General features: G+C 35.7%; 1 protein-coding gene across 4 annotated transcripts in view; it reads left to right on the forward strand.

Annotated features, from left to right (window-relative positions):
• The window catches only part of lyst (lysosomal trafficking regulator), a 130720-nt gene that overhangs the window by 7114 nt on the left and 105289 nt on the right, over positions 1-18317 (forward strand). For 3 of the 4 annotated variants that reach the window (XM_077217350.1, XM_077217351.1, XM_077217353.1), the window contains exon 3: positions 16849-16940. In XM_077217350.1, coding sequence (XP_077073465.1) covers positions 16849-16940 — 92 coding nt within the window. Of the gene's footprint in view, positions 1-81; positions 102-16848; positions 16941-18317 lie in introns of those variants that run through there. The other variant, XM_077217352.1, reaches the window with a different exon arrangement.

Here is an 18317-nt window from a genome sequence, read left to right on the forward strand (position 1 = left end):
CTATCTTCTCTGTCGACGCCCCACTTTCTGCCAGATTGTACATTTTGCTCAGTGGATGGATAGTTAATTGACTCAACGCTTGAATAATTAATCTCTCTCTGGTGAGTCACGTTTCTACCGCTGTCTTACTGGCTGTGATGTCATAGATGCGAGTTGCAACTGTTGTACGATTACTCATTTTTCTAGTCAACTAACTGTTTAGGAAAGTCCTTGGCTCATTGGTGGCTCAATGTTTACATCACACTCTTAAAAAATAGTGTTCTTTTTGGGCATAATTGATGGATCCATGAAGAACTTTTAACGTCCATGGAATGTTTCCATTGCAGAAAAGGTTTTTTATAGTTGAATTAAGGTTCTTTAGATTTTTTTTAAATGTTCTTCACACTAAGAAAAAAATGGCATTGCTATGAAACCCCCTTTTTTGGAAGATCTTTAAGAGTGAAAAATTTAAATTTTTGTATCAGCATTTGCTGATAACTTGATTAGTTTCCACAGTCCAAATATGCTCAGGTCATTTCAAATGTCTACATTATCTGCAGGTTTTTGATCACAAATTCAAGGTCACTTTATTTTAATGCTTAAAGTGTAAATTGCAGGTTAAATTTTTCACGAAGATAATGCAATGTGCTTATTAAACATAACGATAAGAACCGCCCACCATTGTTTTGTATGTTTTTTTATACCAAAATGCTGAATATAATATGAAAAGTTGGTACTTTTTACAGTGGTTTTTAAGCACTCCCTCTCCCTTCCACTAGGCTCGGCGTGACATCATGAAAGGGACCCCAAGCCTAGAGTTACCGTTAGTCTAACGGCGAATAACTTCGAATTTTATTATAATTGTATTTCATATAATGTACAATAATGTAATTTTTACTTGTTATATCAAATGTGATAATTGCTAGTACATTTAAAATATCAAAATATGCTCCCCATACACATTTTAAATGAAATAACGATGTCATAATAATGAATCGACATTCTCTGTGATCGATTCGCGCTTGGGTAGCATTTTTCGACAAGGCAGCACAAATTGTCTGAACACCGGTCGCTGCGTGGGTCGAGCTGCTCCACTAAACTCCAAAACGCGTTCACCTCACGGCAGCACGTACTCTCCACTGCTGAGTCCATTGGGTGGCATAGCCCACACAAACACCTGTCAAACACAGCGATAGGGACATCGATCTCTTTTTTTCTTTCTGACAATGAGCATCGCTAATTATTTGCGATTTAGCACACGCAATATCGCGTTCTGTCTGCAGATGCCAGCAAAAGCGCCATTGTGCCTGTGCAGTGTGTGCATCTCTACAGCTCTGATTAGGACTACGAACACCATGTAAGTAAATAATGTCTTCAGTCGTTGTCCCTCCTTGATATTCTACATGACGACAAGATTTTGAAAAGACTTTGGCTTGTACCCTAATGTTATCCGGGTTAGCACCAGGTTAACCTAGGCTACCTCTAGCTACTCACCATGACACCTGGCCAACCCTCCACTCATTTTCCTCACACCAAGCATTGATAACTCTTTGAGGGCCATCATTTCTGGCAATTGACCCTTCGCAAAGACCCGCCGCCCTTAGTTACTGTCACTATCTCCGACAAGCTACGCCGCTCTCACGCACACACCATGTTCTCACGCAGTGAAAAATACATCGCGGATCAGAGAGGAGACTGACAATACGCTGACAGACAGGACAGACCAGGTTACTTTTCCGTTACTTTTGATATTAAACATATTAAACAAAGTCTCAACTTTCAAATTTGGTCAGTTTTAAAGAGAAATTTAAACAATAAATACCGTTTTGTGCCTCTTTAATGTGTCGTAACAGATCGCTGTAGAGCCTCAGTTACAGCTGCTCGTGAACCGATCATCTCTTCCTTCTAGTTCATTTATAGCATCAAATAAACATGAATGAACATAAGAAGGAATGTTGTTTTAACCGGGTAAAGGCGTCAGTATATTCAGTTTTTCAAGTTCAAATACTCCCATGTTAATCTACTAACTCTCCTGACTGCTTTGTCGGACAAAATGGCGGATGGCGAAGTATGATTGGTCAGATCACTTGTCAATCAAGCTCCTTTCCTCCCCTCTCTCACGCCTGACTGGTTCAGTAGTCCATAGTCATGCCACAAACAACAGGAATCTAGCAGAGTATGGGTTGCTACTCCCTTTTATGACGTCATCACCCAGTTACGGTAAAAAACATGCTACCTTTGAAGAAACCCCAATAAATGTTATTTTAACGCATTTTAAGACCGAAATTTTTAAATATTTACATAATGAGCACTTTAATCTACTTAATCCACTTTGGTTGTGGTGGTTAACCTGCAATTTACACTTTAATTCCAAATACGTGACCCTGGAACACAAAACCAGTCATAAGTCGCTCGGGTATATTTGTAGCAATAGCCAACAATACATTGTATTGGTCAAAATTATCGATTTTTCTTTTATGCAAAAAATCATTAGGATATTAAGTAAAGATCATGTTTCATGAAGATATTTTGTAAATTTCCTACTGTAACTATATACATTTTTATAATATATTTTTTGTGAATGGATCCAGCAATATTGAGGACTTCATTTGGACAACTTTAAAGGCGATTTTCTCAATATTTAGTTTTTTTTTTTGCACCCTCAGGTTTTCAATATTTGTATCTCGGCCAAATATTGTCCTATCCCAACAAACCATACATCAATGGAAAGCTTATTTCATCAAATTTCAAATTATATATAAATCTCAATTTTAAAAACAAATACCCTTATAACATGTTGTAGTCCAGGGTCACATATATTTGACCATTACAAGTTTGCTATATAAGGTAATGTCACACAGCCCCACTTGTGGTCAGGGGAACTGATTGTGGTACAACTACGCCACACTGTATTACTGTAACACCCCATACTGCACATCTTCAAGTCAATGAAAGTCACCTCACAGGCACGTAAATCGACAGGCTTCTCCGAGTTGTTCTCACTTCTGCATTTTACCATCCTGGTTCCCGGAGGAATGTAGAACTCAAAATTCTCCTCATGATGCTTATCATAAAAGCAAAGACCAAATTAGATCAGTCACTAATTATGACCGGAAAAAACATTACACAACAGTCATGCTCTGTAAGGACCGGGTCATATGGCACAAATGAAGTGGATTTAGAAATATATTGAGCTTGAGAAGTAGATCCACTTCAAAAGGACAATTTCTTCAACTTTGCAGGTCACTGAGTGCATATGCCTCTTGTTAGTATAAAAATATTTTCACAACTCTGTTTTACTGCAGTAATGAGGAAAGTTACTTTTAAAAGTCATGGATTTATAATATTGCGTTACTCCCTGAAAAAAGTAACCAATTACATTACTTTTTGCGTTACTTTTTTCTCTTCTGGACTGGGCTTGCTTGTTTGTTTTTTAATAACAACAGCAACAACAACAAAAAAACATTCTATTTTGGCAAATGTAAAGGCACTTTCACACCTAAAATTATATGAATAAGCCTCAGGCTAAGGGAAATGCAAATTCACACCTGACATTGCTTCATAAGTATTTGTATTCTTTAAAATCCCCCTGTTGTGGAAATAAAGCTTTTAAATGTTGTTGTTTATATTTCTATGTGGTGTTTTTAATATTCTTTAAGACAATCCATGTGTAAATTCATAAGTCGACAGCATTGCTGAGTATTTTCTCCTTAAAACTGCAGTGAACCAAAGACAGTCTCAAAAACAGGGTTTGAAATCGCTGGTGTTTCTGACGTCACAAACTACCTTGTAACCAATCAGATCAACGTGTGATCTTCAACGATCTCTGAGCTGAGTGAGTGAGTGGAGGCGGGGCTCATTTGCATATTCATAGAGCCTCATATACTGAATGAGGCAAGGGTGTCGAGTTACATTCAAGCTATTTTAAGGCATGATGGAATTGTTTTTAAGGAAAAAACTTTTAAATATGTCATTCTGGTGATCAAAGATGAGTTTTATGACTACAGGGGGACTTTAACATGTTTAATTATTGTAGGTTTGTGTAATATTCTGCGTTTGCATTTAACTGTTTTTTTTTTTCATTGACCGTATCAGTTTTTTGTAAGTGAGATGAGTAAATGCTCAAATTTAGTCTAGAACTACAATAAACCATCATGTTCACACAACACCGCTGCACTTTCTCATGATTTCTCTCCACAATGGCGACAGGAGAGCTGTCAGTCAAAAAATGGGAAAACAAAGTAACTTGCTTTACTTATTTGAAAAAGTAACTCAGATATTTTGTTGTAAATTTAAAAGTAATGTGCTACTTTACTAGATACTTGAAAAAGTAATCTGATTACATAACTCAAATTACTTGTAATGCGTTACTGTATTGCTGTACATGCAAACTAGGGGCTAAGTAGAAATTGTATTCTGCACATGCAGCTTTAACTAGAAATGTTTTGATCTTATCCTCAACATCAGATCTGAATTATTACATGTACGAAACACTACTAGAAAAACAAGCTGTTTTTGCTTTTTGACGTGTTTGCAGTAGCAGAAGTAAAATGACACTTCTGCAAACCCACTGTACGTATTCTGCGACCGACTCGACTGAACTGTACCTACACTAAGTGTGTAAGTTCCTGTTCAGCGCGCGTGTGTGTGTGTGTGAGATGTGTAAATGGGGTTATTTACAGGCAAAAGAAAACATGAGATCAACGGCAGTCTCTCAACTAGTAATGAATAAGTGCTAAAATTACTCCAACCCAAAGAATGAGCTGTGAAATAAACAACTGCATTCTTAGAAAAGATGTGCTTTTGCATTCTTCAATATCAAAATGCAGTATTGAGCATAAATTATGGGGATGTGAAATTACTGTTACAGGTGCTGTTATTGAAAACTAAAACTATTAAGATAATCGGTTTTGTTAATTGGAATAAAGCTAAAATAAAATAAAATTAGAAATGTTGCTTGGAAACTAACTGAAATAAAAGAAAGATTAAGGTAAGTGGAAGTATTAAAACGACTAAAAATAATTTAATAAAAAGTAATATTAAAAAGCTGATCGAAATATTAAAGCACATGACAAAATTACTTCAAATGAAAACATAAAAATAAAAGCTAATTCAAAGTATTAATAAATACTATAATAGAATAAAAATAATATTAAAATAACACTGGCTACAGAGCCTGATAGTCCTTCAGTTGTAATTGAGTTATGGGGCGAAAAATAATAAGTTAAATTGCCTAAATTCACTGTTAGAATGCGTTCGAGTTTGTTTGATTTAACCCGTTTTAATTTGTTTTAAATATCACTTGCGTTAGTTTTGGGATTATCATCTGTACAGTGATTAAAACCATGTTTTATGTTGCAGTTCCTGAAAGTCACCAGCAAACTAGTTTTACTAGTGCCAGAATCTTTTTTTTTTTTTTTTGCCAAGCATTTGCAAACCTCACAGAAGCTAATAAGATTCATTGACAGGCTTTAATTCAAAATACAACTTTACTGGCAATATGCATAAAGTGTATACGTTAATTAAATTAGATTATTCATAATAAATCTTTGTGCTTCGACGCTTGAGAATCCAATGTAACCTAATGTGTCTGTGAATCTAATGCATTTACATTAATATCAATCCTCTGATCACAGCGCTGCTGTTTTATTCATGTTTTTGGTGTGACTCTGACACGAAACACAACCTGTTCCTGTAAAAGGCTGTTTTTTTCCCACTGAGTATCCAGTGACTCTGTACCAGTGCTTTTATTGAGAAGTTCAGCTCTTGAGTCACAGGGACTTTGGGAAATTATGATCCGTAGTGACCTCTTGGAAAACACTGACTGTAAATAAGAGTCTGAATCATTGCAGTCACAGGCTATGTTTCGAATATAGTCGTAGGGCTATCTCCCGATTCGATACTATCACTGTCAAGTGTTTTGAGCCACGGGTCCCCCACTTGAAAGGGGCTTCTTACTTCTGAATTGAACACTGGATTCCACTCACAAGAATGAGACGTAATTTGCCTTCTCTCAATTTATTACAGAATTTCAGTAGGTGAAAAACCTCTAAAACCACAACAAATCAGTGTAAATATTTACAACAAATCTCAAGTAAACAGCAATGCACATACATTTAATCACCAAAATTTCACACTGTACACTCACTGTTTATACTGGTTTAATCTGGTAAGCATTAGCACAATACCATTTCCTTTTACTATTTTACACAATAGCATAGGGCTGCAACTAACGATTATTTTGATAATCGATTAATCGGACGATTATTTTTTCGATTAATCGATTAATCGGATAGAAATTAAATTAGATTTTTTTTTATTATAACTAAATAAAACCGTAAATCAGGGTATTTATGTGTAAAAGTGTACTTTAAAAAGTGCAAAAGCCACACATTGAGTTTTACTAATATCAATATTTGCATTGTTTTTAATGATAATTGCTGATGGCAAGTTGACAAACATGATTATTGTTAAAAAAATGATATCCAACATATTATGTTTTAACACAATTTTTGTTAAAACAAATTTACACAGACATGTTGTTCAGATGTGAATATCTGAACTAAAAACAAACTAAAAACATCTAAAATATATAATTCATTTAATTTTTATTTAAAATTAATTATATATAAGGAATATAAGGATAAAGAATATAATATATATTATATATAATATATAAAAGAATAATATAAGGATAAATTGATTAAATAAATATAGAAAGACTGAAAACAATTGTGTGAATGTAGAGCCGCAGTAGATCGCGTTTGAAAAACAATTAAAACTTAGTAGACAAATGCTATAAAAAGAGAACGGAATGGAGGTAACGTTACCAGGCTTGAGTAAAGGACAGGAGAAATTATGCATTAGTGCACAAGCATTCGCTGAAAACCACTGAGTACAGTGACTAAAAAACAATATTTTACTGCTGCTGTTATTAACTGCCTTTATATTTAGTGCTTCGCTTTGTAAAGACCGTTTTAATTGAACCTATTTCTGCGGTAGCGCTATTTTAATCCATCACTTACGTTGCGAGCGAACTGATTGCGCAACCTGATGCTCGAGACAAAATACAGACATCCCAAGATCCCGGAAGTCCCGGGAGTCTCCCGCATATTGATTGCGGCTCCCTGATGCCCGCGAATTAGTTCAAACTCCCGAAATCGCGCAAGCGAGACAGAAGAGACTGCTCCAAACCGTGTAGCGCGCGCGCTCGGCAGAGCGCCTGAGGGAGAGAGACCTTGCGTGTGTGTGCGTACCAGTAAACGCTCCCCGTGACGTAAGCAGACCAACTAATCGATAATGACATTCGTTGACAACGATTTTCATAATCGATTATAATCGATTTTATCGATTAGTTGTTGCAGCCCTACAATAGCAAATAAGCCTCAAAAGAAATAGGTTTTATCACCAGATTTGCATTATCAGTAAAAGAGAATTGAACTATCTTTACCATAATAAATATTTTAACAAATAAATTACACATTTTAAGACAGTGAATTTTCGACAGAATTAATTTAAACAGATTGACTATATGAATTTCTTAATAGACCTTTTTTAAAATTACCGTTCGTTGCCACTACTGCACTTTTAGACTCAGCATTTAAACACTAACTTAATCACAAATAACAATAACACTTATAAAGAACTCGGTAACCCAAGTCCATCACATGCACATTTACATGAAGCCACCACACGCAGGTGTTAGTGCATAGATTGCGCAACACAGGGACGAATTTCCTCTTACCGGCAGTCTCTTCAGATGCAAAGCAATCCCGTGCAGTTTAAGGCTCTGTTTACACGGAAACGATCTGAAGAGAAAACGCAAAAGTGGCGTTGCGTTATCACTTTTTATTCTGCGTTTAGACGAGCGTTATCGGGGGGAAATCCGCGTGCATATGATGACGCAAAAGTGTGTGAAATTCGATGTAGTATGCACTCCAGGCGGCTAGGTGGCGATGTGAAGCACTGCGACACAACAACACCAATATCTGAGAATATTTTGTACAACTGCTGAAAAGACTCTTGTACGTTTATCAGAGCTGCTATGGCAACTTGAAGGTCCGACGTATGGAAATAAACAGTTATTTTCCTGTACTGGCGCATGCCTGTGACGTAAACACGTACGCGACGAGAGCCACAGATTTGCGTTTTTACTGTTTAGATGGGAACGCGACGGTGGATCGTTTTTAAGATTTCCACTCTGGAGGGTGGTTTCACTTTTTTGCGTTTTTAAGCCTCCAAAACGCCGTCGCCGTGTAAACGAAAGGCACATCCGATAAAATATTTTTACGTTTTCACCCAGAATCGTTCTTGTGTAAACAGGGCCTAAAATCAAAGTCTTTGACCCAACGTTTCCACTGCGCCCGCCGCTGCTCAGAGTACACAATGAAATGAGCAGCGCGAGCACTATTTTACACCCAAGGCGCGTGCCACGCTGACTGAAACTAGCTTCACCTGGCGTTCATTTCCGTGTGTCGAGAGGCGTGACAGCGGACAATTTGCCGCAACAATCACGATACTTGGGTGCCGATACAATATGTATTTTTATTATTTATTTTTTAAAGAATTCCGATTTCTACAAGTATTGTGATTTATATATTGCAATTTTTTAACTCTAGACCATCGGGAAAAGTTAAATCATACACTCATACAAGACTGTACATGATGTATAAGATGAGTCATATTTATCAAAACAAATCATCACACCTTTCTGACTTTTATTTCAGAAGCATCATACAACAATACATTCTCTTGAATAAATTATTCAATAAAGAATACATTTTTTAACAGTCACTTGTCGTCACTTGGTGGCGAAACAATGTAATCGATAAATGCGTTATTTTCAGCACCAAGTTTCTATCAAAAGCTATCGTAGACATTAGTGTTCATATTTGAACTTTAATCTTTTATCCCAGTACTTCTATGATCATTTAAACTATTAATTCACAGAAATAATGATACTATGAGGTTGAAAATACTGTTTTTAAAGCTGTTTCATGACAACTCTCTCCGGGTCAGCGGCAACACAGATTTGAATGTTGCGATATGATTTTGTCAAAGGTTTAATAGACTGACGAGTTTGAAGAAGATTTGTGGGTGTTTGAATCGAGATCACAGTCTTTTAAAGATGAATTGTGCAGCTCTACTGTGTGTTATCTCTCTCTCAGCGTATAAATAGCGAGAGGGCTTTCAGTCTCACGTCTCTTTCACGCGTCCGCTTCGGATATTACGTCACTCAACACTCGCGACACATTTCATCCTCTGTTGGAACGAAGGTGGCTAACTTCTGTCAACCTCGTCTACAAGCAAGGACAAAAATAAAGCAATTGAATTTGAATTAATATTGATTCTGTAATAAAAAAATCGATTTTAGAATCATAAAAAAAAATTGCGATAGCTAGGTGAATCGATTTTTTTTCTCCCAGCCCTATATAGTAGCATACAATTTTTTTCATTATATAGTTAGTATATGTGTTGTGCACAGTATGTGACTTTTCTGCATGTAATACATATGACCTACTATAGCTAAAATGCTATATATACAATGCAATTGACTTGACCTTTCAATTTTTACAACAAATTTGATCACTGCAATGTCAGGTCAGCTTTATTTCTATACTGTTTTATACAATACAGAATGTTTCAAAGCAGCTTTACAGTGATAAACAGGAAAATAATGATTCAATGATGCAAAGAATTCAATTCTGCTGTAAAGCAGCTCTAAAAAGACAATAGCAAACATTCATTATTCAGCTGAAATCAGTTCAGTCTTGATTCAGTTCGGTTCAATAACTTTGTGAAGTCCATCAATTATGGATTGAGTTCAATTCAGCGATAAAGCAGCTCAATGTGATGTGGTCATGTGACAACAATGTAGTATAAAACTGTTGTAGATATTTAAGTAAGACCTACAGTTTTGTAACTATTTTTTGGAAGGGTTTGAGAGTGTTTGTGAGAGCCAATCAATGTTGACATAATTTTCCTGCGTCACATGACACTTACGTCTCAGGTGATTGGTTCAAAGAACCTGTATGTGTAACCATGAGTAAAGATGAAAGCATTACCAGTGAAAGTAAAAGATCCCTGTGAGCAGAGAAACTTTGTATACCATGATGATCTGTTTGTTCAGTCAGATTGAACCTTGATCTGATTCTCTCTAAATCTACAAATGTAGTTACAGTTACATCCTCCTTAACCTTCCTGTTTCACTGTCCTTCTGTTCACCTTTTGTTTTCCTCTCTGTGTATCATCACCTTTTATCTTCTGTTTGTCTCATCCCATCGGCCTCTTTCTCTCCCGTGTCCCATCTTTCCAGCCTCTCGCTGTCCATTGAGCCCCTTTCCTTCATCTGACCCTGATTCTCTGGTGAGTGTCTGAAGCATGTGAAGGTCACGACCTCTGCTACCTTCAATAACCCTGCCTTGAACCCTTTTAGACTACTAACAAGTTGTATGGAGACTAAATTAAAGTGTGTTATAGGACTGGTTGAATTAAAGGGGTGATGAACTGCATTCTTTTATTATTTAATAATGTTTCCTGGGGTGTACTTATAATGTTAGTATGATTTTTGACATAAAAAATGGTCATAATTTCAACAAAAAAAAAAAGGCATTTCTCCTTCCCTCATTTGAAAACTCTGTTTGAAGGACAGGGCTCCAGACTAACTTTTTTTTACTAGGAGCGCCCCTGACTGAATTTTTTACGAGCGCAAGCAGAAAATTTAGGGGCACACCTTAAATCAGCTTGCAATGCAATTATTCAAATTTCCCCCAAAATAAATGTAATACTGACAAATTCTTCAAAAATAGACTTAACGTACAGATATTACAATGTGCAGTTTTATTTTAAGTTCACAGGCTCCAGACTAACATCTGAGGGCCGCCGCACCGAGACACTGAGCTCTACAACACAGATCTGGCAGCACTGGGGCTGACAATAAAGCACTACGCTTAATTTAGGGTGTAGATGAAATTAACTTGAATTATTATCATTCATAATGTCTTAATATAAATTAAAAAGCAAAACGAGTAAAAAAATATATATTAGGGAGGGAAAATATCCAATACTGTTTACAATGGTAATTTATTTTTATTTTAAATAAGTGTTTAAATAAGAGTTTTCCTACATCTTAACATTTTTAGTTTTTAGGACAATCTTTGAAGGATGAACAAAAATGTGTTGGTCATCACATTAAAAATAACATTTATGATATTATAGTTTTGAAGTGCTGGAAAAAGATGTGTAACTTAGTACTGGTAACATTAAGCGTTTGACTATTTCTGCCACAATACCGTAGTCATGTTTTAGAGTTACTACATTAGCATAAATCCATGGTGAATGTTGCTGATTTGTGAACTGAAAGCCTTCTATAAGTGTTTCTCCTGGTTTCCACTTCAGCGCTGATCTATGGTTTATAACAGAGCACCGAATCGGAGTGTTTCTCACTGCATCTCGCAGCGATAATGTTATTAATTCTGAGGCGAAGTCAATCGATTTCTTCACTGGATCTCCTTCACTGTCGCGTGATCGAGATCGGCCCTCGACTTGCAAGTTCGGGGCGCTGCGCTCTCTATTATTGGTCCAAACTAATAAACGGTCCGTGAAATGAGTAGTGCATTTTTGTTCCGCTTTCATTTTGTATGCATTCACTGCTCAGCAACGTTGTGGTCGCGCCAGTGCGACCTAAATAAATATTTGGTCGCACCGGCAGGAAAAATGGTCGCAAAATGCGACCAATTGGGCACTGTCTGGAGCCCTGAAGGGGCGTGTCTGCTGTGAGCTTTCAGTGTAAACGCCCAATGCTGTGATTGGCTGACATCTTTGCATATGGAAATAGCTAAATATTATATGTGGAATTCTCTCGAAAACTTTTAGCACGTGTTTACTATTACAGTTCTCAAGGTTTAAAATACGTGAAAAGTGTTGATTATAGCATTACATTCAGATCTATAGCATTATATTTAGATCTATAGCATTATATTTAGATCTATAGCATTATATGTAGATCTATAGCATTATATTTAGATCTACAGCATTATATTTAGTTCTATAGCATTATATTTAGATCTATAGCATTATATGTAGATCTATAGCATTATATTTAGATCTATAGCATTATATTTAGATCTATAGCATTATATGTAGATCTATAGCATTATATTTAGATCTACAGCATTATATTTAGTTCTATAGCATTATATTTAGATCTATAGCATTATATGTAGATCTATAGCATTATATTCAGATCTATAGCATTATATTTAGATCTATAGCATTATATTTAGATCTACAGCATTATATTTAGATCTATAGCATTATATTTAGATCTATAGCATTATATGTAGATCTATAGCATTATATTTAGATCTACAGCATTATATTTAGATCTATAGCATTATATTTAGTTCTATAGCATTATATTTAGATCTATAGCATTATATTTAGATTGTGGCATTAAGGGTTGATGAAGTGATGAGCATTATAGCTGATCACAGACCTGTTGAGTGCATGAATGCAGCGATCTCGTCATTGTAACTCGATTTCTGCACACTAACGAATGCTTTCATCATAACTAACAGTGCAAACACAATGTAAAGAAGAGATTTGCTGATTCTAACGGGAGTTTTGACGAGAGTCCAGAACACTCGCGCTGGTTAAAATAAGAATAATGATAAGTTCATTTATTTTTACCTAGTCATGTTATTCTTTACTTTATTTCTTAATTTTATTTTGATCCTATCATGTTATTATTTACCATTTTATTTTATTTTAAAAGACCCTGTCATGTTATTGGACAAGTTTTGTGAGATTCATCCATTAAGGTCAGTTAGTGTGTAATCTGAGGCGCATCCGCGGTCATGGAGCTGTTTTAGGTGTAGATGATATTGTGGGGTTGTCTGAGGTGACTGAACACTAAAACTAGGAAGTGATTTGTTTGTGTAGAGCTTTTGAAACTGCTCTAGTCTCTAGGAATCAGCAAAGGAAGGAAATTGAGTCACTGCTATAAACTCAAAACATGATTTTACAGAAATTTGAATCTATGATTGATAATGCCAATCACAATATCACTTGAATAATGCAGATAACAGACAAATGCTGAGAAAAGTGCTATTTTTATGCACTTTTTCTCTTGTTTTTGAGATGATAAATGACTTTGTGTTCCTGATTTTTGATTTACCCAAAAGAGAGCAAAGCATGTCATTCAGCCATTTTTTCATATTTTTTGGAAGCCGGTTTTGTCTGTGTAAAATGGTTTTGTAAAAGCTGTGGATTAGTGAAGCAGCTTCTGTGAGGTGTGTGTGTGTGTGTGTGTGTGTGTGTGTGTGTGTGTGAGTCTGACAGCTGGAGGATCAGTCGAAGCTGCTGTCGAGTCCTGTGACTGACAACATTAACCCTCACAGTTAAAGAGGTCAGGTGGAAATTAGGGATGGCGAAAACTAAAAATTTTCTTGACCGACCACCGAGCCTCATTAGCCGGTTGAAACCGGTTAACCGATTAGTTTAAAATATGCCACGCTATTTGAAATAACAGCCATTTCGAGGCGCGCCTGCAATTTCGCAACTCTGTCGCATCTCTCTCTGCCTCCTGCTCACACACACACACACTGCCCCGGCGCCGCGCTTCCACTCACGTCACTTTTTTAAAATCCCCTACAGCGCGAAACATGAGTCCCGCAAACGCGGCGCCGAGGAGCTTGTATGTAATCGGAGGACAAATGGCTCCTTAGTTTTGAAATGGTTTGGGTACAAGGTGATCGCGTTGAAAATAAAGTCGTTAGTCTAGCGTTAGAAGCTCATTTGAAACATTGCAGCGTCTCATTTAAGAAAATGACAGCTCCGAAGAGACGCCGCTTTAGTTTGAGGTAACGTTAGTGCTAACAATAATAAAGAAAGATGATGATCATCATCACCTTATCTGTTACCACTGAAATGTAGATGTAATGTATTTCTACAGTATTACTACTGTATTTAAGCACTGTATCACACAAGTTGCAACTTACTGTGTCATTCTTTTTGGTGAAATGGTCCCACACACTAACGTTACGTTTCTTTGCACGCTTCATCCTGTCGTCTGCCCTTGCTCTAACCTCCAGTGTTTTAGCCTGTAGCCTTTACTTTTCGCAAACCTTGTGAGCGCGCGAACCCAAACGCTGTGACCTCGCGCCAAATGTTTTTATTGGTTTATTAAGTACAAACAGGCGAGTTATGAAAAATTGAGTGTGAGGGATTTGTTCACTTCACACAAAATATCTTCGATTAAGATGGCTAACTGTAGTAGCGTTTAGTCCACTGTCTATAATAGCCTAATTTAGAGATCACTTTTTTTTTTTACCGACTACCGACAACTTTGATCGGTTAACATTGAGACGGTCAACCATCGGTCTAACGGTCATCGGTTAGCATCCCTAGTGGAAATCCTGAGAGGATCAGACATTACTAGAGTTTAATTGTGTCTCTGATTTTTGATAGGTATTTTATTATTTAAATACATTTGAAATAACAGTCAATAAAAGTCTTCATGGTGGTAAAATAGGGTTAATTTTTGTAAAAATGTCTTATTTCTTTATATAAATAGGTATTTTATTTCTTAATAATAATATACTAATAATTATACCGGGGACTGCAGATGAAAATTAGCTTCGGCTAACTCTGGTACAAAACATCTTTTCGTAAGATTAATGTATTTTGTACGTTGTCCCTGGTAAATAAATAAAGTAAAAAAATAAAAAATAAAAATTGTTATCTTAACCCTCTGAGGTCGACTATCGAGCGGTCCCTTTTTTTTATTATCAGTGCAAAAGAAACTCATAATACTCTGTTGATTTTGATCTTACATATTAAGTGTTGTACATCATTAGATCCTGATAAGTGTCTATTTTTTTTGTGGGTACTCACGATAAAAACAAAGTGTTGTGCTTTTCGCCAAATAAAGAAAAACAAACATGATGCGCGTTCTGCCTTCTCTCTGTCAGTTAAGTCCATTCTGAAACGCGTCCGAAAATTAACTGTAATTATAGTGTTTGTTCCAATATTCAAACTAATGAATCCTTACCTTTTTTAATACGTATGATAAAATGTATGCTTTTTACAAAGAAATACACTTGAAATATTGTTAAAATTGTAATTGTTGTTGTAATTGTAACCTATTTGTAATTGGTTACAATTTCTAATTGTAAAATATGTGTGTATAGATAATTTCTTTTGTCCTTGCATTCTTTGGGACCCAGTGACACTCCTGTGTGAAAGGGCTAATTAATATGCAGCTCATTATGTATGTGGCACATTATCCGGCCTTTGTCTTCTCAGGTGTGAACACGCCTCCACGCATATTGCCTTTCCAAACAAAAGGTGTCTTATAAAATTTAAATCAATGTATTGTTTTGTGTAAATGATTAGGCAGGATGATTTTCAGATCATTTTGAAGCAAAAACTCTAGGCAACAACACCCATTAGTCAAAAGTCTTGTGGACACATATTTAGTATGTGTTTTGTGGCCTTATTTCAGACACTTTAAGTGTTAGTTTTTTCAAGAACCACGCATAAACATTATTCTCTAAAAAATACAAACATGTACATACATGTTGCTCACATATTACGGTAGCCCCGTTTGTGCTATATAGAGTGAATTTACACCTTTGCCATTAACATGTTTATAAATAACTGAAAAAAGCACAAATGTCAGAGCATGTCAGAACACCTCCAGGACCCCAAAAACCCCTTAGACCTCAGAGGGTTAATGTTCATGTATTAATATTTATTATTACTGTATTTTATCTATTTTAGGGGGTTGAAATATGACACTCTTAACAGGTTTCATGACATTAATTCATGTTATATTTTTATTATTGTTATTTCTTATTAATAACATAATAATAATAATAGTTAAATACAAATATTATTATCTTCATGTATTAATATTATCATTTTTTTAATATTGCATTTTATTTATTTATTTTTGACATTAATTCATATCAGTATTATTATAATTATTATTTATTAAAAAAAAATGTTTTGATATATGGTATTAAATCTTGACCGGTTTTGTGAGATTCTTCCTTATGAAGAAGGAAGGAAAGCGGTGAAATATAACTTTAAGTTAGATAAGTTCTTGACAGGTTTATTTATTTATTTATTTATTTAAGTCTTAATGGTCATCATACCATATAATAATCATAATTATTATTATCATCATCCACTTATTATTTATTTATTTGGGTTGAAATATGACCCTTGACAAGTTCTTGACCGGTCTCTTGAGATTCATCCGTTTACGACAGATAGTCTGTGATTTGAGACGCTGTCACAGTCATGCAGTTTCTCCAGCAGCTGTAGGTTATTTCTCTGCGTTTGGCCTCTTACTCACTCGCTCATGTGAGTGGAAGTTGCTCCATGTAATGTGATTATTCTGTGTCTGTTCCAGTAAATGGAGGCTGGCAGGAGAAACAGAGAGTCTTTGGATGTTTTTTGTGCGCTCACTGGTCGAGTGAATGGAGGGGAAGTCTTTATTGATTTAAAACTGTCCAAAGACAATGTGTGTGTCTCATTTTCATATGTTTATGTAGAACACATTTACAAAGGACAAATTTAAAACAAGATTTTATTGAAATGAGTATTTGATGCACTTCTAAGGTTCACATTGCAAAGCTCCCTTTCCAGACCATTTTTGTGGTACTTGCTTAAAATTTAAGCAGCAATATTACAATGTTCAGAGACATATATGTTTGATCAAACTCCTAACCAATAGTGTTAAACTAGTCCTGCACTCGTCTTGTGCTGCACACGACTGCTTCCTCAAAACGAAATGCAAACATTTAGTTCATCAGTGCAATCTCTTTCATGACTGAAATGTTTATTCTCCTCTGATTTCAGGTCACTCTTCAGTGCTTGGAGAGTTTTCTGTGCACGTTTCACTGTGTGCGACACCTCAGTGACCCGAGAGGAAAAGATGCGCTCAAATTCTGGTAAGCTTTTTCATGATTATCCGCATCACTGTGTGGTTAAGTGTCTTTTCAGTGTTGCCTGCGTTTAACGCAATAGTTCTCCGAAAGAATCTTGATAATTCTGTCATTTCGTCATGACCTTTGACCTCTGATCATGACCTTTAAGAAAGATTTCGAACAACTTCTTTATATTATTTTTAAATGCTTTTGAATTCTCTCGCTAATGTTTTGCGTTTTGACACCAAGAAATTTTACGTACTCTTGCGAAATGAGCAAACGCAGTTTCTCAGGATATTTTTTTTCCATCACCATGTCCCTTTAATGGAAGCTTGTTTCCGCCACAGAATAAAACACCTTTTTTAAAGATAATTGCGACTTTTTATTTCTACGAGTTTACATCTCATAATTCTGACTTTATTTCTCAGAATTGCATGTTTATATCTCGCAATTCTGACTTAATAACACACAATTGCGACTTTATATCTTGCAATTCTGACATCTTTTCTGAAAAATGTGAGATATAAACACGCAATTGCAAGATATAAAGTCAGAATTGCATGATATAAAGTCGCAATTGCGTGTTCTAAAGTCAGAATTGTGAGATATAAAGTCACAACTACCTTTTTTATTTATTTTATTCTGTGGCGGAAACCAGCTTCCATACCCTTTAGGATCTCCATTCTGCATCTTTGTGAGATATTTTACGCACAGATCAGATTAAAGTTCTTGATCAGTGTATTTTGTGTAATTTATCTGAACGCCCAATTACAGATCCGGCCTCAGTGTGTTTAATCTTGTGTCTGAATAAACTCAGAATCATAGCAACCAGCAACTAGAGCTCATGTTAATTAGCAATGTGTTGAGAGAGAGAAGCTGATCGTTTGAGGCGAGCGATGAAAAGGCTTTCTTTGTCTGGCGGAGTGGCTACATGCCGTGTGCTCAATTAAGTGTGTTTTCTCAGCTCCTAATCTTTATCTCATGATCATGTGCAGTTCCTGGAACTTTGGCCGAGACAAAGCTGATGTGAATGCATTAGCCTTCTCTTATTGCGTGTGATTATTGCATATTATTGCCTTTGACCCTTTCAGAATTTTTATCTTTGTTGAGCGAGATAATAAAGTAATTACTTTGTTAAAGGAATAGTTCACCCAGAAATTAAAAATGGCACGATTTATTCACTCTTATGTTGTTCCAAACTTTCCTTATTTTCCATACATGAAGAATAATTTGTCATCTGCTCCACTTTACATATTGCATGTTGCATATTGTCAAAGTGGAACAGGATAGCTATAATAATGATAATGAAATGGGAGTGCAGTGCAATATATACTGCATACAGTATGTGTATTCACATGTCACAAAATGTATTTCAGAATCAAATTCTTAGATTTTCATATT

The sequence above is a fragment of the Siphateles boraxobius genome, unplaced genomic scaffold (genome assembly GCF_051911475.1).
Source record: "Siphateles boraxobius isolate OS27281-9 unplaced genomic scaffold, OSU_SipBor_1 73, whole genome shotgun sequence".
Taxonomy (NCBI): Eukaryota; Metazoa; Chordata; class Actinopteri; order Cypriniformes; family Leuciscidae; genus Siphateles; species Siphateles boraxobius.